At 42.9% G+C, this 15,002-nt stretch overlaps 1 protein-coding gene across 1 annotated transcript in view; it reads left to right on the top strand.

Moving 5' to 3' along the window:
* Window positions 1-2,714: 2,714 nt before the first annotated feature.
* Window positions 2,715-15,002, top strand: part of LOC117984591 (histone acetyltransferase KAT7-like) — a 32,214-nt gene continuing 19,926 nt past the window's right edge. The window contains 15 exon segments of the mRNA XM_069500354.1: window positions 2,715-2,894; window positions 3,834-3,941; window positions 3,943-4,001; window positions 4,896-5,099; window positions 5,101-5,176; window positions 5,462-5,572; window positions 5,574-5,625; window positions 6,518-6,666; window positions 8,264-8,369; window positions 8,372-8,426; window positions 8,838-8,965; window positions 9,585-9,778; window positions 10,685-10,881; window positions 11,864-12,041; window positions 14,578-14,772. Coding sequence (XP_069356455.1) covers window positions 2,880-2,894; window positions 3,834-3,941; window positions 3,943-4,001; window positions 4,896-5,099; window positions 5,101-5,176; window positions 5,462-5,572; window positions 5,574-5,625; window positions 6,518-6,666; window positions 8,264-8,369; window positions 8,372-8,426; window positions 8,838-8,965; window positions 9,585-9,778; window positions 10,685-10,881; window positions 11,864-12,041; window positions 14,578-14,772 — 1,827 coding nt within the window. The 5' untranslated portion in view covers window positions 2,715-2,879.

Below are 15,002 nucleotides of genomic sequence, written 5' to 3'. Positions count from 1 at the left end.
ACTCACACAGTATTAAAGGCACATGTACATACAGCACACTATGATATTTTTTGCTCAAATCTTATTGGTCGGTGATTAGATCCAATCGGCTTTCATTACATAGAATTTCGAAATAAAAACATGTCGGTTTTGAGAGATTTTATAACCTAACCTAAAAAACTCAATTTTTCTCCTTAATCCATTGCGAGAGTTTAAACCTTGAAGTGTGCTGCAGTTATAACAGGATATTCGTTTTATATTTCTATTTTCAGTTTTTTATGTTTTTGTTTTAATTGAGAGATATAGTGGATGTGCTCTTTAAACTTGCCTGCCTAATTTAGGCTTAGTAATAATTGTTAGTGTTTCTAAATACCTAGTATCCTTTTTATCTGATATGAGGCAGTGTAGTGTACCTAAGTGTAAAAGCACCCTACATTACACGCCGTACTTTTTACCGACACAACTAGATGGAAAGCATGGTTGATTAACTGTACATATTTGCGTAAGTACTCCCTTAGGCAATTCAAAAATGTCAGGATTTGCGAATCCCATTTCTTACCTCGGTATATCGTAAATAATAGATTGACAAAAGATTCAATTCCCACGCTGAATTTGCATATTACACAGTCTTCTAAAACCCTGGTATAGTACATTTTTAATTGACAAATTTCTAGAGATATCCCCTTTACAGACTGGTAAACCCCTCGATGTTAACATAGTCGATATCCCATCGACTTCACAAACAGACAAACAAAGTAGGAATGAGCAAGCTTCTGTTATTTCAAGTCCTATAGATTTAGTAAATCCCTTGCCAAATATCCCGATTCCTTACAAACAGAAGTCACCAGATTTAATTCAGCACTCTATTTTAGAGCCAACAACTTCTATTACTCATTACTCTCAACCACTGAGTCATAAATATATCATATATATGATGTCCCACATTTACTCAAATGTTTCCACAATAATTTTCAGAAGAAGGACTTGCTCATCGGGAGTCAGCGTGCTCAGTGGGACTACATCGAGAAGCTGTTTGCTGTTGATGGTGTGGCAGGTGTTGGATGGTCTACCAAATTAACAGACAAGCATGTGAAACCAAATTGATATGACAGTTGAAGGCAAGTAACTGAACATTTGTTTTGTAACAATAGCTTTGTGATAATGTCCTTGCCATGGAAAAAATCCAATAAACTATTGGGCGCAGACCTTAGTTATGGTACTAAAACTTCTTGTTTTCGTGGTGTCTATGTTATCACGTTTTTGAAAGCACTGTCTCTGAAACTATGGGTTGTAGACCTTGTTGTTGGTCAATTTTAAGTTTCAGCGTACAAAAATCTCATCACGTGATCACATAGACACCATAAAAACAAGAAGTACCAATAACCAGGGTCGGCGCCCAATAGTGGCGAAGATAATTATGAGCATACTAGGTGATGCCAGCGACTGCGTGGATTTTCATTTTTCAAAATCCCGCGGGAACTCTTTGATTTTCCGCGATAAAAAGCAGCCTATATGTTAATTCAGGGTATAATCTATCTCCATTCCAAATTTCATCCAAATCCGTTCAGCTGTTTTTGTGTGATTGAGTAACAAACATCCAAACATCCACACTTTCACATCCATACTAATATTATAAATGTGAAAGTGTATCTGTCTGTCTGTCTGCTAGCTTTTCACGGCTCAACCGTTCAACCGATTTGACGAAATTCGGTACAGAGATAGCTTGCATCCCGGGGAAGGACATAGGCTACTTTTTATCCCGGAAAATTGAAGAGTTTCCACAGGATTCTTAAACACCTAAATCCACGCGTACGAAGTCGCGGGCATCGGCTAGTTTATAATATTAACATTAGGATTAGGATAATTAGGTTTAGGATAGTATAATTATGAGCATAAAAGATAATTTTTTGAAAAAAAATTTGAATCCTAATGAATTTCCAAACTACTCATTTAAATTCTTTAATTATATTTTAAACCCAGTGTGGCTAATTCCTTTGTACACAATCTCTAAACTAAACTAAAATATCAAGTCTAAATCTATTGCTATCCCTTTCATAATGTTGCTTGCGGAAAAGGAAAGCACTAGATTTAGACCTGTTAATTTAGTTTAGTTTAGAGATTGTGTACTAGAGAATCGGCCCCAATGTCTACTTTAAATCTAAATTGCATTATCAAATTTAGTTTATTAACATAATTATCTATAAAAAATAACCATGCATTACAGGTGAAACTTGCTGCGCAAGTCTTCAGCAGAGATGTGGCCCACAGCTTAAGAATACAGATGAACACTTATCGTCAATTACAACTGGAACATGGTTATTGTCTATTCTAAATAAAGTTTTTATATTTTGATAAATTTGATTGATTTTTTTTTGAAAAACTAAATTTCTTAATAAATTATTAGTAGGATACCGATAAATACTGAAAATCGGTAATTAATAGCAAAACCGTTAAAATCTGTAAAAAGGACATCACTAAAAAGTTACGGTTTTCCTGCTGTCACGCCATCCCTAATTTACGACAATCCGGGCATATAATTGCTATATATTATATAAAGTTAGAAAGAGATGGTCCTGTGGATTCTCATAGTAAAACCAATAAAATGTGAGACAGACGATCACTACAACAATGACAATTTGTTATATAAATCCTTGCCTCCCACTTCCCCTTACTACTGAAACAAACATCGTCTATGGAGTTGGTGGTCTGTATCCTATATGTTATTGGTCTGTGATGTTGAGGATTATTATTTTTTAAATAAAATTTAGTTTTGTGGAAATATTGTAAATAATAACACATGCATGAATTAATGTTGTGCTAAAGTTATATGCTTTTGTTTAAATTAACTATTACCAAAAGTGTTCATGAGGTTACTCGGTCAGTTTCGTCTCTAGGTCAATATGACAAATCTTGATGTAAGCATTCTCTAAATTAGCATTTTCTTAGGTGTTAAAGGAATTTATCAATACAGCAAACCAAATTATATCACTGATAGGTATTTAGAATTCAACCACTCTTTTATCTCTTACAGTTTCAACATAATAACTTGCTTTCCTAACACCAGGATAAGGGCCCAATTTACTGTCTGAAATCCTTCCTAGTCAAGTGATTTGAAGAGAATAGTACTAACTGGAATCACATTCATAATATACGACAATTAAGTCCATGAAGTTATCTAGGCTAGTAGATATTAGGTATCTATGTTCTATGCCTAATGTATTTTTGTCTCAATAACCACTAGTTATAAATACTTATTCAAATTAACATTATTATTTCGATTTGGAAATGGACGTCATTTTCGAAATCAGCACCTGAACTACCTTCAGAAATGATATTCAAAATAATTACGAATTTGAATTTGACAACCACCCTGGCGAAACTGGAAAGCACTGTGGTCCTATTAGTGGGAGGTCCCGAGTTCGATTCCTGGCAGGGGTTGGAATTTTATAATTTTTAATTACTGGTCTGGTCTGGTGGGAGGGCTTCGGCCGTGGCTAGTTACCACCCTACTGGCAAAGCCGCCAAGCGATTTAGCGTTCTGGTACGATGCCGTGTAGAAACCAAAAGGGGCATGGGTTTAATAACAACTGCCAACCCTTCCATGTTAGCCCGATTCCATCTTCGACTGCATCATCACTTACCACCAGGTAAGATTGCAGTCAAGGGCTAACTTTGTATCTGAATTAAAAAAAAACAAAAACAGGTTACTTAACCATATTGAATTTGAAAATACATAAACGTCAATTTTGAGATCAGTGCCCCGAAACACCTCGGAAATGACCTAATTAAGTAAAAAATACAGGATATTGAAATGGACATCCTTTTCACAATAATTTGGTAATCATGTCTTCCAGGTAAGTAACAGTAGCACAGATAGCAGCTCTGGCTCCCACATCAGACTCCAGCGCAGTGCGACTTCCTCCACCAGCTCTGGTTCTGCATCCAGCAGCTCAGACTCTGAGCTCTTCCAACTCTGAAGCGCCACCAAAGTCCCCCAAACCCGCGCCAGTGGAGGACAAGAAGTGAGTAACAGCAACTTGTCACTTAACCCCATTTTCACCCTGCAATGAAGCAATTTAACATAATTTACATAATTTTCTGTATGAATATACAGTTAAAACTATATTGCGAACTTAAAGTAATAAGTCCCGCAAATTGCTAATGCGCGTGGCGTGAAGTTTCGAGCTGATGGTATATTTTTACTTAAATATGGCAGGTACGTCAAATGACGTCAAATGACGTAATTTCGATGTTAATGACTAATGAGACATGGTTCTAGCGCAATGGCACGCTGTACGTAAACGATTAATGACGTAACAAGGCGTAACGACAAATATTTTTTAATTTTTGACTTTCCAGCAGAATTTACTCTACTTTTATGTCAAAAAATTGAAAATATTTGTCGTTTACGAAATGTGACGTCATTATTTGGACGTCGTCATTGACAAAATCCTCATGTATGCATCGATATAAATGACAAGACATGCCCAAGCAAACAAAATTTTTCACGGTTTTGGAACCAAATGAAATCAGCGCCACCTCTTAGATACTAATGAATGACCCGTTTGAAATCCAGACGTCACTGAGGTTGCATTGTGCTAAAGCACCAATGAGTCGGTGTCATTTTGTTTGTTGAATGGCCCCTGTCCATACAAGTCTTCTAAATATATAAAAGAGAAAGGTGATGACTAACTGATCTATCAACGCACAGCTCAAACTACTTGGACAGATTGGGCTGAAACTTGGCATGCAGATAGCTATTATGACGTAGGCATCCGCTAAGAAAGGATTTTTGAAAATTCAACCTCTAAGGGGGTGAAATAGGGGTTCGAAATTTGGTAGTCAACACGGATGAAGTCGCGGGAAATAAGCTAGTAATATACTATGTCAATGCATTGCATGCATTTTTGTTACAGAGTATCAAAACCCAAAGTGATATCTTCAAGCGACGACGAACCACCTAAACCTGCCACGCCCAAACCAATACGCCAAGAAGGCGTTCCACCAACCCAAAAATGCAGCATCAGTCTCGCTAAAGGCAAATCAATGGCTCCCAGAGTGACAACTGGCGCAAAATCGAAAGCAATATCCAAACTATATCTAAAGCTTCAAAATAGATGCAAATACTTCAAAGAAGAAGAGCATATTTTCACCTGATAATAGTTCTGAAAGTGAGTCGGAAAGCAAAGAAGTAAAGGTAAGCTTTATCAAACAACTAGCTGGAATTAGGTTTTTTTAAAAATCCCGTGGAACTCTTTGATTTTCATGTCACTCTCCAGGTCTTTATACCATGCAAAAATCACGTGAATCCGTTGCACCATGTGACCGTGATTGAAGGGCAAACCAAAATACAACACACTTTCGCATTTATAATAAGGGTACTGGTTAGCTTCTCTCAATAGGCTAGATTGTAATGATAGTAAATTACTGTTATCAGTTACCTTACGATCAAAAAATATATATTTAAAGGTTCAAAAACAAGTCCAAAAGCTCACCACACAATAGTAAAAAGAGTACAAGAAAGTCCAGCGACCGAAAAAGATACGCCGTCGCCTCGCCTCCGACTCCCGTACAGAATGATGACTCAACTCAAACTCCAAGGTAATGTTAAGAGAAGAGCCAGTAGGTCAAACGGACCCCCGCCTAAAAGGTATCTTATTTCTTTATGTACTAAATGATAGAACCTAAATCAAAGATGATAAAGCTAATTTGAGGACATTATGGCGAACTCTCAGGCATGCAGGTAATAATATAATAATAAATAATTTATTGTTTCACCAGAATTACAACCAAAATTAGGTTAAGCCACCGATGCCTAAACTAAGTTGTACACTAGTGCTATTATAAAAACATAATGGAATGAAAATATTATACAAACTAAAACATTTTTGACATTAGGTTACCAATAATATGAAGTTTTTATGAGGTTTCCTCACGATGTTTCCTTCACCGTCAAAGCAAGTGATATTTAATTAATTAAAACGCACATAACTCCGAAAAGTTAGAGGTGCATGCCCAGTATCGAACCCCCGACCTCCGATTAGAAGGCGGATGTCCTAACCACTAGGCTATCACAGCTTCTGCTCCATACGAGATTGGAACTATTATCTCGACTTGGTGGAGCCAAGTCTACTCCAGTACAAATTGCAGGAACCCATCCTATTGCTCGGCAAGGAAAAGTTCTCTGGTGTTGACATCAGGTGACAGTCAAGGGAGGTGGTCACTTAGCACAAGTGTATGCCATCAGACATGCCATCTCCAAGGCACTGATTGCCTTTTATCAAAAATATGTAGACGAAGCGTCAAAGAAAGAAATCAAAGAAGTCCTCGTCCAATACGACAGGAGTTTGATAGTGGCGGGCCCTCGGCGCTGCGAGCCCAAGAAGTTCGGCGGACCGGGCGCCCGTGCCAGATACCAGAAGTCTTATCGTTAATACTGCAGGCGGGCGGACGCTTTGGTATTGCACTGGTTCTATGCAGCGGGCGCAATACCATTGGGTGGTATTTAAAAAAAAAAACAATTTTTTTTTCTTGTGTTAAAAGGTGGTCGAAGACAAAAGTGCGTCCTCATGCACATCGAGTCAATCGTCAATTGAATCCGTGTCGTCGGAGAGTGACAATGAGTCCGTCAAGAAGGAAGGGCTGAAAACGGGGAAGACGAAACCTCCATCAAACTCTAGCAGTAAGGTTAGTTACATAGTACACATTGCAGTTTAAAAAAAAATTTTTTTTTACAAAAATATTAGCCATTTTATCATGATTTTAAGCTTATTTCGTGGTTTAACGACATTTTCATGAAGACCACGGGACCCGTGGTGACCACTATCTGTTAAAGAATTTTTAAAATTGGATGAGGTGTTTCGGAGATTACTACCTACATCCGAACTTACCCCTTTATAATATTAGTATCACATAGTATAAGTCCCGCAAATTGCTATTGCGCTGGAACCATGTCTCATTGTAACGCTCTTTAGAGCTTACTGCACTTCATTTTACACGAGCAGCCTGTGGGGGGACTACACGCAGAAACAGTATAATGCCCTGCGTGTTCAGTATAGTAACTAAAGATGGGCGTTATTGGCTATTTCTGGCAACGGTTAATTAACAGTTATTTAGTTTCAATACCAATATTGATAACCGTTGCCGAATATCAGTATCAGAGTTGTGTTTCAACTAATTTAATATGCGCAACGCGCAGCGGTTTCCGTAGTAGTAACTAAGCTAGCTGCCGTATCAATACCGTCTGTATAGCTAGCGCGCGCATATTCACTAAAATAAAACCAATTTTACTTTCATGAATATCGTGAAGTAATCAGAACCTTAAGTTCATAGCAGCAAAGTTTAATTATAATGATCATTGACATAGGTCAAACTATAGTGGACGCCTGCACGAATAGTTTGCCACAATCCAGTTAACCAAAAACATTTCACAAAGATTGATAAACCAAAGAGGACCTTATCTCTATTCCTCTAAGGCTAACTGTATTAAGATTGATAGATCAAAGTGTAATGGACAAGTACTTGTACAGTTAAGCCTTAGCGCAATAGAGATAAGGTCGGCTTTGGTTTATCAAGTTCTTAGTTACTAAGCCGGTAGCCAATAACCGCTCCTTCTCAGCTTTCAGTGAAAGAATGAAAGAGAAGGCATAATTATTGCATTTCTAGTTACCAAAAAACCAAACAATGCATTGTCAGTTGCCAGTTGGCAGCGTTGCGTTGTCAGGTGGTTCGTCATAGATGTTAGCTGATAACCGTTGTTAGCTACGACAATAACGTTACGGTACGCTATAGGCACGGCAGCGGTTTTCAGTTAAGTTAAGCTATAGCGGACACATGTCTAATAATAACGCATTCAGGATGCTAACACTACCATGCGTGAACGGTGCACATCCCTGGTGCGCAGGGTACGGGCTAGCTCCAATGGCATCCTGAAGGCATTTGCTGACAGGTTTGATTGTCAGTACCTGAACCATTGTCATATGGTGCACGTGCTGACCAATCAGGCCTGTCTTAGATATAGTATTAGGATTAGGTAAATAGTTATAAGATTACCAACATTAGTTTTTAAGGCGTGTGTTATTACTACAAAAATATGATGTTATGGTCGAAGGATTGTTATTTTTATTTTTATTTATTAACATCAGAAATGACAAAATATACCATCAGCTCGAACTTCAGTCCAGTGCTGACGTCACTAAAATGGCGGCCACACGCATCAGCAATTTGCTGGACTTTTAGTTCATCACATCTGACCTAAAATAGTAAATATTCTTCTTATTTCTAGCAAGAAACAACAGGCAAGAGTGGTGAATCTGGCGATTCACTAACAGGGTCGATGCCGAGAAAACTGACTCGCTCCCGCTCAGCGCGAGTGTCTCGCATAGCCAACGCGTCCCAACACACACAGACACCGACTCCGACACTGAGGAGAAGGCTAACGAACAGAGGTGAGACATCGACCTTATTATCAGTTTAATAAGAGTGATATTCCAGTTTTCTAGTTACTTGTCCGCATAGCCGACACGGAGGAGAAGAACAGAGGTAAGACATGGACCTTATTATCAGGGTTATATAGGTGATATTCTCATCCGCTAGCTGTAAGTTGACTCGTCCCAACTCAACGCGAGTGTCCCGTATAGCCACCGCGTTCAAAACGCACACCGACACCGACTCCGACACGGAAGAGAAGACTAACGAACAGAGGTAAGACATTAATTTATATTTATAATGAGAGCAATAAAGAAGATATTCCAGCTCGCTAGTTAATTGATTCCCACTCAGCAAAGTGTCCCGTCAAAATTGGTGCAGCTGTGTGCCATAAAAACAAAATTGAATTGAATTCCTTTCTTTCTTTCCAGCAAAGATGACAAGCGCTTAGCGAAAGCGCGAGCGGCAATAGCTAGATCGCCAGCATTACCGGTGACGCCCACCGCGCCCTCAGAGCGACGGTGTCCTGTCAGGGACTGTGACTCCATGGGGCATCTTGGTGAGTAAATGAAAAAACAGGCCCAAGTGCTTACGTGTATACGTGTGAATGGCTGTGCAATCTGCGGTTGGATGGGATTGCGTGGGTACGTGTAAATACGTGTGCGTATCTGCGTATAAATTGGTGGGCGTTCTGTATGTAAATGAATATTGAATTGGGTCCGCCATTCCAGCATCTTGGGAGCTATGTCGTGGGTGGGTGGGAAATGGGTGTACGTTCTGCACAATATTAGTGGGGTTGCGTGTCTGCGCGTAAATTGGTTTGCGTGTTTACGTGTAAATACGCGTGGTTTCTGCGTGTTATTGCCTGTGCGTATCTACGTGTAAATACGTATGTGTTTTGCGTGTTAATGAGTGTGCGTGTCAATGCAACGTGTGAAAGAGTGCGCTATGTGTGTGAACGGCGGCGGGGTGATTACGTATCTCGCGACAGGCGTAAATCTCGCGATCATTGCTGTTAAACGTCACACGTAACAGCGGCTAGAGAGAGACAGCAAATGAACTGTCGCATTGCTACTGCTGTCGCGTTGCTGTCACTACTGCAACGTTTTACGTAATCAGCCCACGGGTGTGCATATCATTACCAGTCATGGATGCATGCGATTTGTCTACTCCCACAGGTGGCAAAGCCCCCCGCCACTTCACGTGGGACGCGTGCCCGGTGTACCACAACGTGACGGCGGCGTGGTGCGTGGCGGCGGCGGAGGAGCGCGCCGCCGCGGCCGCCACGCGCCGCAAAGCGCTCGCCGCCATGCAGCAGAGGCCGCGCGCCATGCCCACCATAGAGCAACGCGCGTACCAGCTCAAAGTGAAGGTAAGCTATGCTGGCTCGAGACCTCATGATCCACACGTGCGGTTATTCCGTGATGCGGATAAGCTTGCCACGACATTAACGGGTCATTTAAAGTCGGTATATACAGGTGTAATTAGAATGCTACCGTAAACTTAGCGCTATTGTGGCTAATTCTGTTGTACACAATCTCTAAACTAAACTAAAATGGCACGTCTAAATCTATTGCTATCCCTTTCATAATGTTGCTTGCGGAAAAGGACAGCACTACATTTAGACCTGTTAATTTAGTTTAGTTTAGAAATTGTGCACCAGAGAATTGGCCCCAATATTACACTAGCTAAACACAATCCAATACCAAAAACCATTTGCCTTATACTTGTAATGTTAATAATTTAGTATTTTCAAACCCGCAATGTATAGCATGCTAATCTCAGGGTCAGTGCCGCGTGGCAGACGGGCGGCACCCATCTACGCAACGGTCATTGATCTCTTGCGTCTTTTAAAAACACAGGTTTTTTCTGGTATCCTATCAGCTGGTCTATTGTAGAAAATCTGCATCGATCATCATTACAATCGCAATTGTGGTGAAATGTAAAAAAGAAAATATAGTAAGTGAGCGTTAACCAATCAGAGGTAATTGCGATTCTGATTGTGATTCTACCGCAATCGAGCACCAGTACTGTCAACTGTCATCGTTTTTACTGGCTTTCTAATTACAGCCTGTATACAGTACGACAAGGCTCTCTTGGCACTTGAATGACATTGACAGGGGGGCGCTGTTGGAGAACAAAGGCTTCGAAATGCTTCGTTTATTCAAACAAGAACAAAGGGGACACTTGACTTAGTTAGGGCAACGTTAGTTCCGATTTTCACCACGCGCCAAGATAGCCTTGTCGCACTGTAAATGAGTCATTTAACTGTTCTCAGGACATGCGTTCAAAATGGAAGGGCAGTCAGGAGTTACGATCGATGCCCACCAACGAAGACCTAGGGGAGGAAAGGGAGCCGCTGCTGGAAGGGTTCGCGCCGGATTACGACTTGAGACTATTCCGTGATGCCCAAGCGCTGGCGGCTGTGAAGATTGAAGAGGAGCTTGGGGACATATGCACTGATAAAGGGACCAGGTAACTTCAAGGATCCTTTATGTTGCCGGTGATGGAAGGGTTCCCCCCCCCCTTGACCTGTGGTTGTTCTGCGACAATGTCGGTCTTGCCCGAGTGTTACAAGACCTGTTATCTAAACGTGAAGTACGTTATTACATTCATAAGGCTTTGTGAGGTATGAAAAGTAGAGTATTCAACGCAGGGGTAATGCTTTCTTCGTCTTGGGTGCTCCTCCGCCCTTCACTCAGGATTTTAGATGCAACTTCCTCACTACACTCGGGAGTTACTCGTTACGCTTGGGATTTATCCCGGCGTCCGTGACATGAGACATTGCATCACCCCCATGTTGAATAATCTACCATGGTGGAATTTCTTGATAAATTGTTTATTTATTTATTTACTAGCTTATGCTCGCGACTTCGTCCGCGTAGACTACACAAATTTCAAACCGCCATTTCACCCCCTTAGGGGTTGAATGTTCAAAAATCCTTTCATGGCGGATCCCTACGTCATAATAGCTATCTGCATGCCAAATTTCAGCCCGATCTGTCTAGTAGTTTGAGCTGTGCGTTGATCGATCAGTCAGTCAGTCCGCGTGGACTACGCCAATTTCAAACCCCTATTACACCCCCTTAGGGGTTGAATTTTCAAAAATCCTTTCTTAGCGGATGCCTACGTCATAATAGCTATCTGCATGCCAAATTGCAGCCCGATCCGTCCAGTAGTTTGAGCTGTGCGTTGATAGATCAGTCAGTCAGTCAGTCAGTCAGTCAGTCAGTCAGTCACCTTTCCCTTTTATTTATATAGAGATTTAGATTTAGATTTATTTATAGACTAGCGCTTGGCTGCAGTCAGTCTTATGCTGGCAAGATGGAGCGCGCTTGCCTAGAAGATATCTATCCACTCTTGACTTGATTAAAATGGAGGGGAAAAATGATGCCGGAAGGGTATTCCATGTCCTAAAAGTTTGAATTAGAAACGTCAACTTACTATGTCGTTTCAGATACGTAGTGATGGGCAAATACATGATGGAGGTGTGGTACCAGTCGCCATACCCGGGCGACGCGGCTCGCGTGCCGCGCCTCTTCGTGTGCGAGTTCTGCCTCAGCCACCACAAGTGTGCGGCGGGCAACGCGAGGCACAAGGCCAAGTGTGTGTGGCGACACCCGCCGGGAGATGAGGTAATTACTGACTATGTGATGGAGGTGTGGTACCAGTCGCCATACCCGGGCGACGCGGCCCGCGTGCCGCGCCTCTTCGTGTGCGAGTTCTGCCTCAGCCACCACAAGTGTGCGGCGGGCAACGCGAGGCACAAGGCCAAGTGTGTGTGGCGACACCCGCCGGGAGATGAGGTAATTACTGACTATGTGATGGAGGTGTGGTACCAGTCGCCATACCCGGGCGACGCGGCTCGCGTGCCGCGCCTCTTCGTGTGCGAGTTCTGCCTCAGCCACCACAAGTGTGCGGCGGGCAACGCGAGGCACAAGGCCAAGTGTGTGTGGCGACACCCGCCGGGAGATGAGGTAATTACTGACTACATGATGGAGGTGTGGTACCAGTCGCCATACCCGGGCGACGCGGCTCGCGTGCCGCGCCTCTTCGTGTGCGAGTTCTGCCTCAGCCACCACAAGTGTGCGGCGGGCAACGCGAGGCACAAGGCCAAGTGTGTGTGGCGACACCCGCCGGGAGATGAGGTAATTACTGACTACATGATGGAGGTGTGGTACCAGTCGTCATACCCGGGCGACGCGGCTCGCGTGCCGCGCCTCTTCGTGTGCGAGTTCTGCCTCAGCCACCACAAGTGTGCGGCGGGCAACGCGAGGCACAAGGCCAAGTGTGTGTGGCGACACCCGCCGGGAGATGAGGTAATTACTGACTACATGATGGAGGTGTGGTACCAGTCGCCATACCCGGGCGACGCGGCTCGCGTGCCGCGCCTCTTCGTGTGCGAGTTCTGCCTCAGCCACCACAAGTGTGCGGCGGGCAACGCGAGGCACAAGGCCAAGTGTGTGTGGCGACACCCGCCGGGAGATGAGGTAATTCACACTAATACCCCCGTGTTCAGCGGCGAACCCATCGCCCACAGCATGGGAGCTCTTGACCCGACACACAGTCAAAGCCTCGAGGCCGTGCGCCAAGAAGGCAGCCCGCAGGGAACTGGTTACAGACCTAAAAAAGTGGCACAAGAGGAAGTATGGAGAGGTAGACCGGTGGCTAACGCAGGCCCTCAGCGGTCACGGGGTGTTTAACACCTACCTCTTCGCAATTGGAAAAGCGCCGAGCGAAGACTGCTACTTCTGTGGAGAGGAAGACACCCCGAGACACGCAATCTTTGAATGTCCGGGTTGTGCCGACCTAAGGACAGAAGCGGTAGGATTGACCGACGCGGAGGGTGTGAACGCCCGTAACCTTATATCGCGCATGCTGTCGAGCGAAGAAGCCTGGGAACGATATAGCAAAATGCTGAGGGCTATAATGATAAGAAGGCAAGAGAGGGAAAAAGAAGAAAAGAGGATGATAGAAATTTAGGAGGTCAGCACGAAGTAATGCTTACGCAGTTCCGTGCTCACCTTGGTAGGCATGGGGAGGTTATTTTAGTCCGTGCGAGTCGGACACACCCTGCCGGTAGGCAGAAGTCCGTAGGGATTTTTTCCTCCCCCGAAGAAAGAGCGTAACCGGGTTCTTCCCCGCGCCATACCCGGGCAAGGAGGGCATGCCTTGAGGCCCGTATCCCCGTCTTCACCTAGGTCAAACGGAGACCTCGCTGCAGCTCATTCACCATAAATTTTTTTTAGACTGCATCATCACTTACCACCAGGTGAGATTGCAGTCAAGGGCTAACTTGTATCTGAATTAAAAAAAAAAAAAAATATATATACGGCGTGCAACGCGAGGCACAAAGCCAAGCGTATGTGGCGACACCTGCCGGGACATGAGGTAATTATATCATTACGAATGTTACAGCATTAGGGCGTTTGTGGACTCATCCGTATTCGGTTCGTATCCGTGATTCTTCGAAGTGGCCGTCATACAAATACGTACGTATTTCGATTCCATTTTTCGTATCCATTCGATTCGTATTTTTTTCGCAGATACGTAAAATCACGGATGAGTGCACAAATGCCCTTATGATCTAGGCCAATGTTATTCCAATCATCATCATATTCATCTGCCACACGCATGGCCACCAATAGACATAGGGTAGCTCTAATCTTAGCCACGTCTGACGACTAAGAGGATGGGATGGAAGCGCCTGAATGGCTGGATGAGGAACGTAGAGAAGAGTGTGGCACTGCGCATCATCCTCAGTCTTTCGCATCTATTTTTACGCCATATCTATTTTCTAGGGTTCCGTACCCGATGGTTGCCAACGAAGGCGCCGCTGTCCGTCCGCCTGTCTGTCAGCGGGTTGTATCTCATGAACCATAATAGGTAGAGACCTGAAATTTTCACAGAATGTGTATTTCTATTGCCGCTGTAACAAAAAAATACTAAAAATTTAAAATTGTCACCATGAAAATTAAAAAGAATTAAAAAGTGTTATTACTCATACAAACCCTTCCTGTGAAAAAAAGAGACGAGAAAACGAGTTGGACTCGCAACTCGCACTTGGTTTTTTTTGAAACCCCTTTTCATTATTATCAGCATTAAAAAAAATATCATCATCATAAGGTTTTAGAACTTTGAAACCATTTTATGATAGATCTCCTCTCACAGGTGTACAGAAAGGACAGTCTGAGCGTATGGCAAGTGGACGGACGCAAGCACAAGCAATATTGCCAGCAACTCTGCCTGCTAGCCAAGTTCTTTTTGGACCACAAGACGCTGTACTACGATGTGGAGCCTTTCCTGTTCTACGTCATGACTTGTTCCGACAACGAGGGCTGCCATATCGTCGGCTACTTCAGCAAGGTAAGTTTCGTGAAAATTGCTGAAAAAATTGCCGGCAAGTACTATCCTACCTACAAATTTTTTGTTTCGGACATTTCAGTACATGTGTCTATAAATAGCCGAAATTCAAGCCGGCAAGTATTGCCCTGCGATAAAAAGTTCCCAATATATTTTTAACTAGCGTATGCTCGCGACTTCGTTCGCGTACACAAATTTCAACCCTATTTCACCCCTATAGGGGTTGAATTTTC

Source organism: Maniola hyperantus, chromosome 8 (assembly GCF_902806685.2).
Source record: "Maniola hyperantus chromosome 8, iAphHyp1.2, whole genome shotgun sequence".
Taxonomy (NCBI): Eukaryota; Metazoa; Arthropoda; class Insecta; order Lepidoptera; family Nymphalidae; genus Maniola; species Maniola hyperantus.
This window is presented reverse-complemented; position numbering and strand designations above follow the sequence as displayed.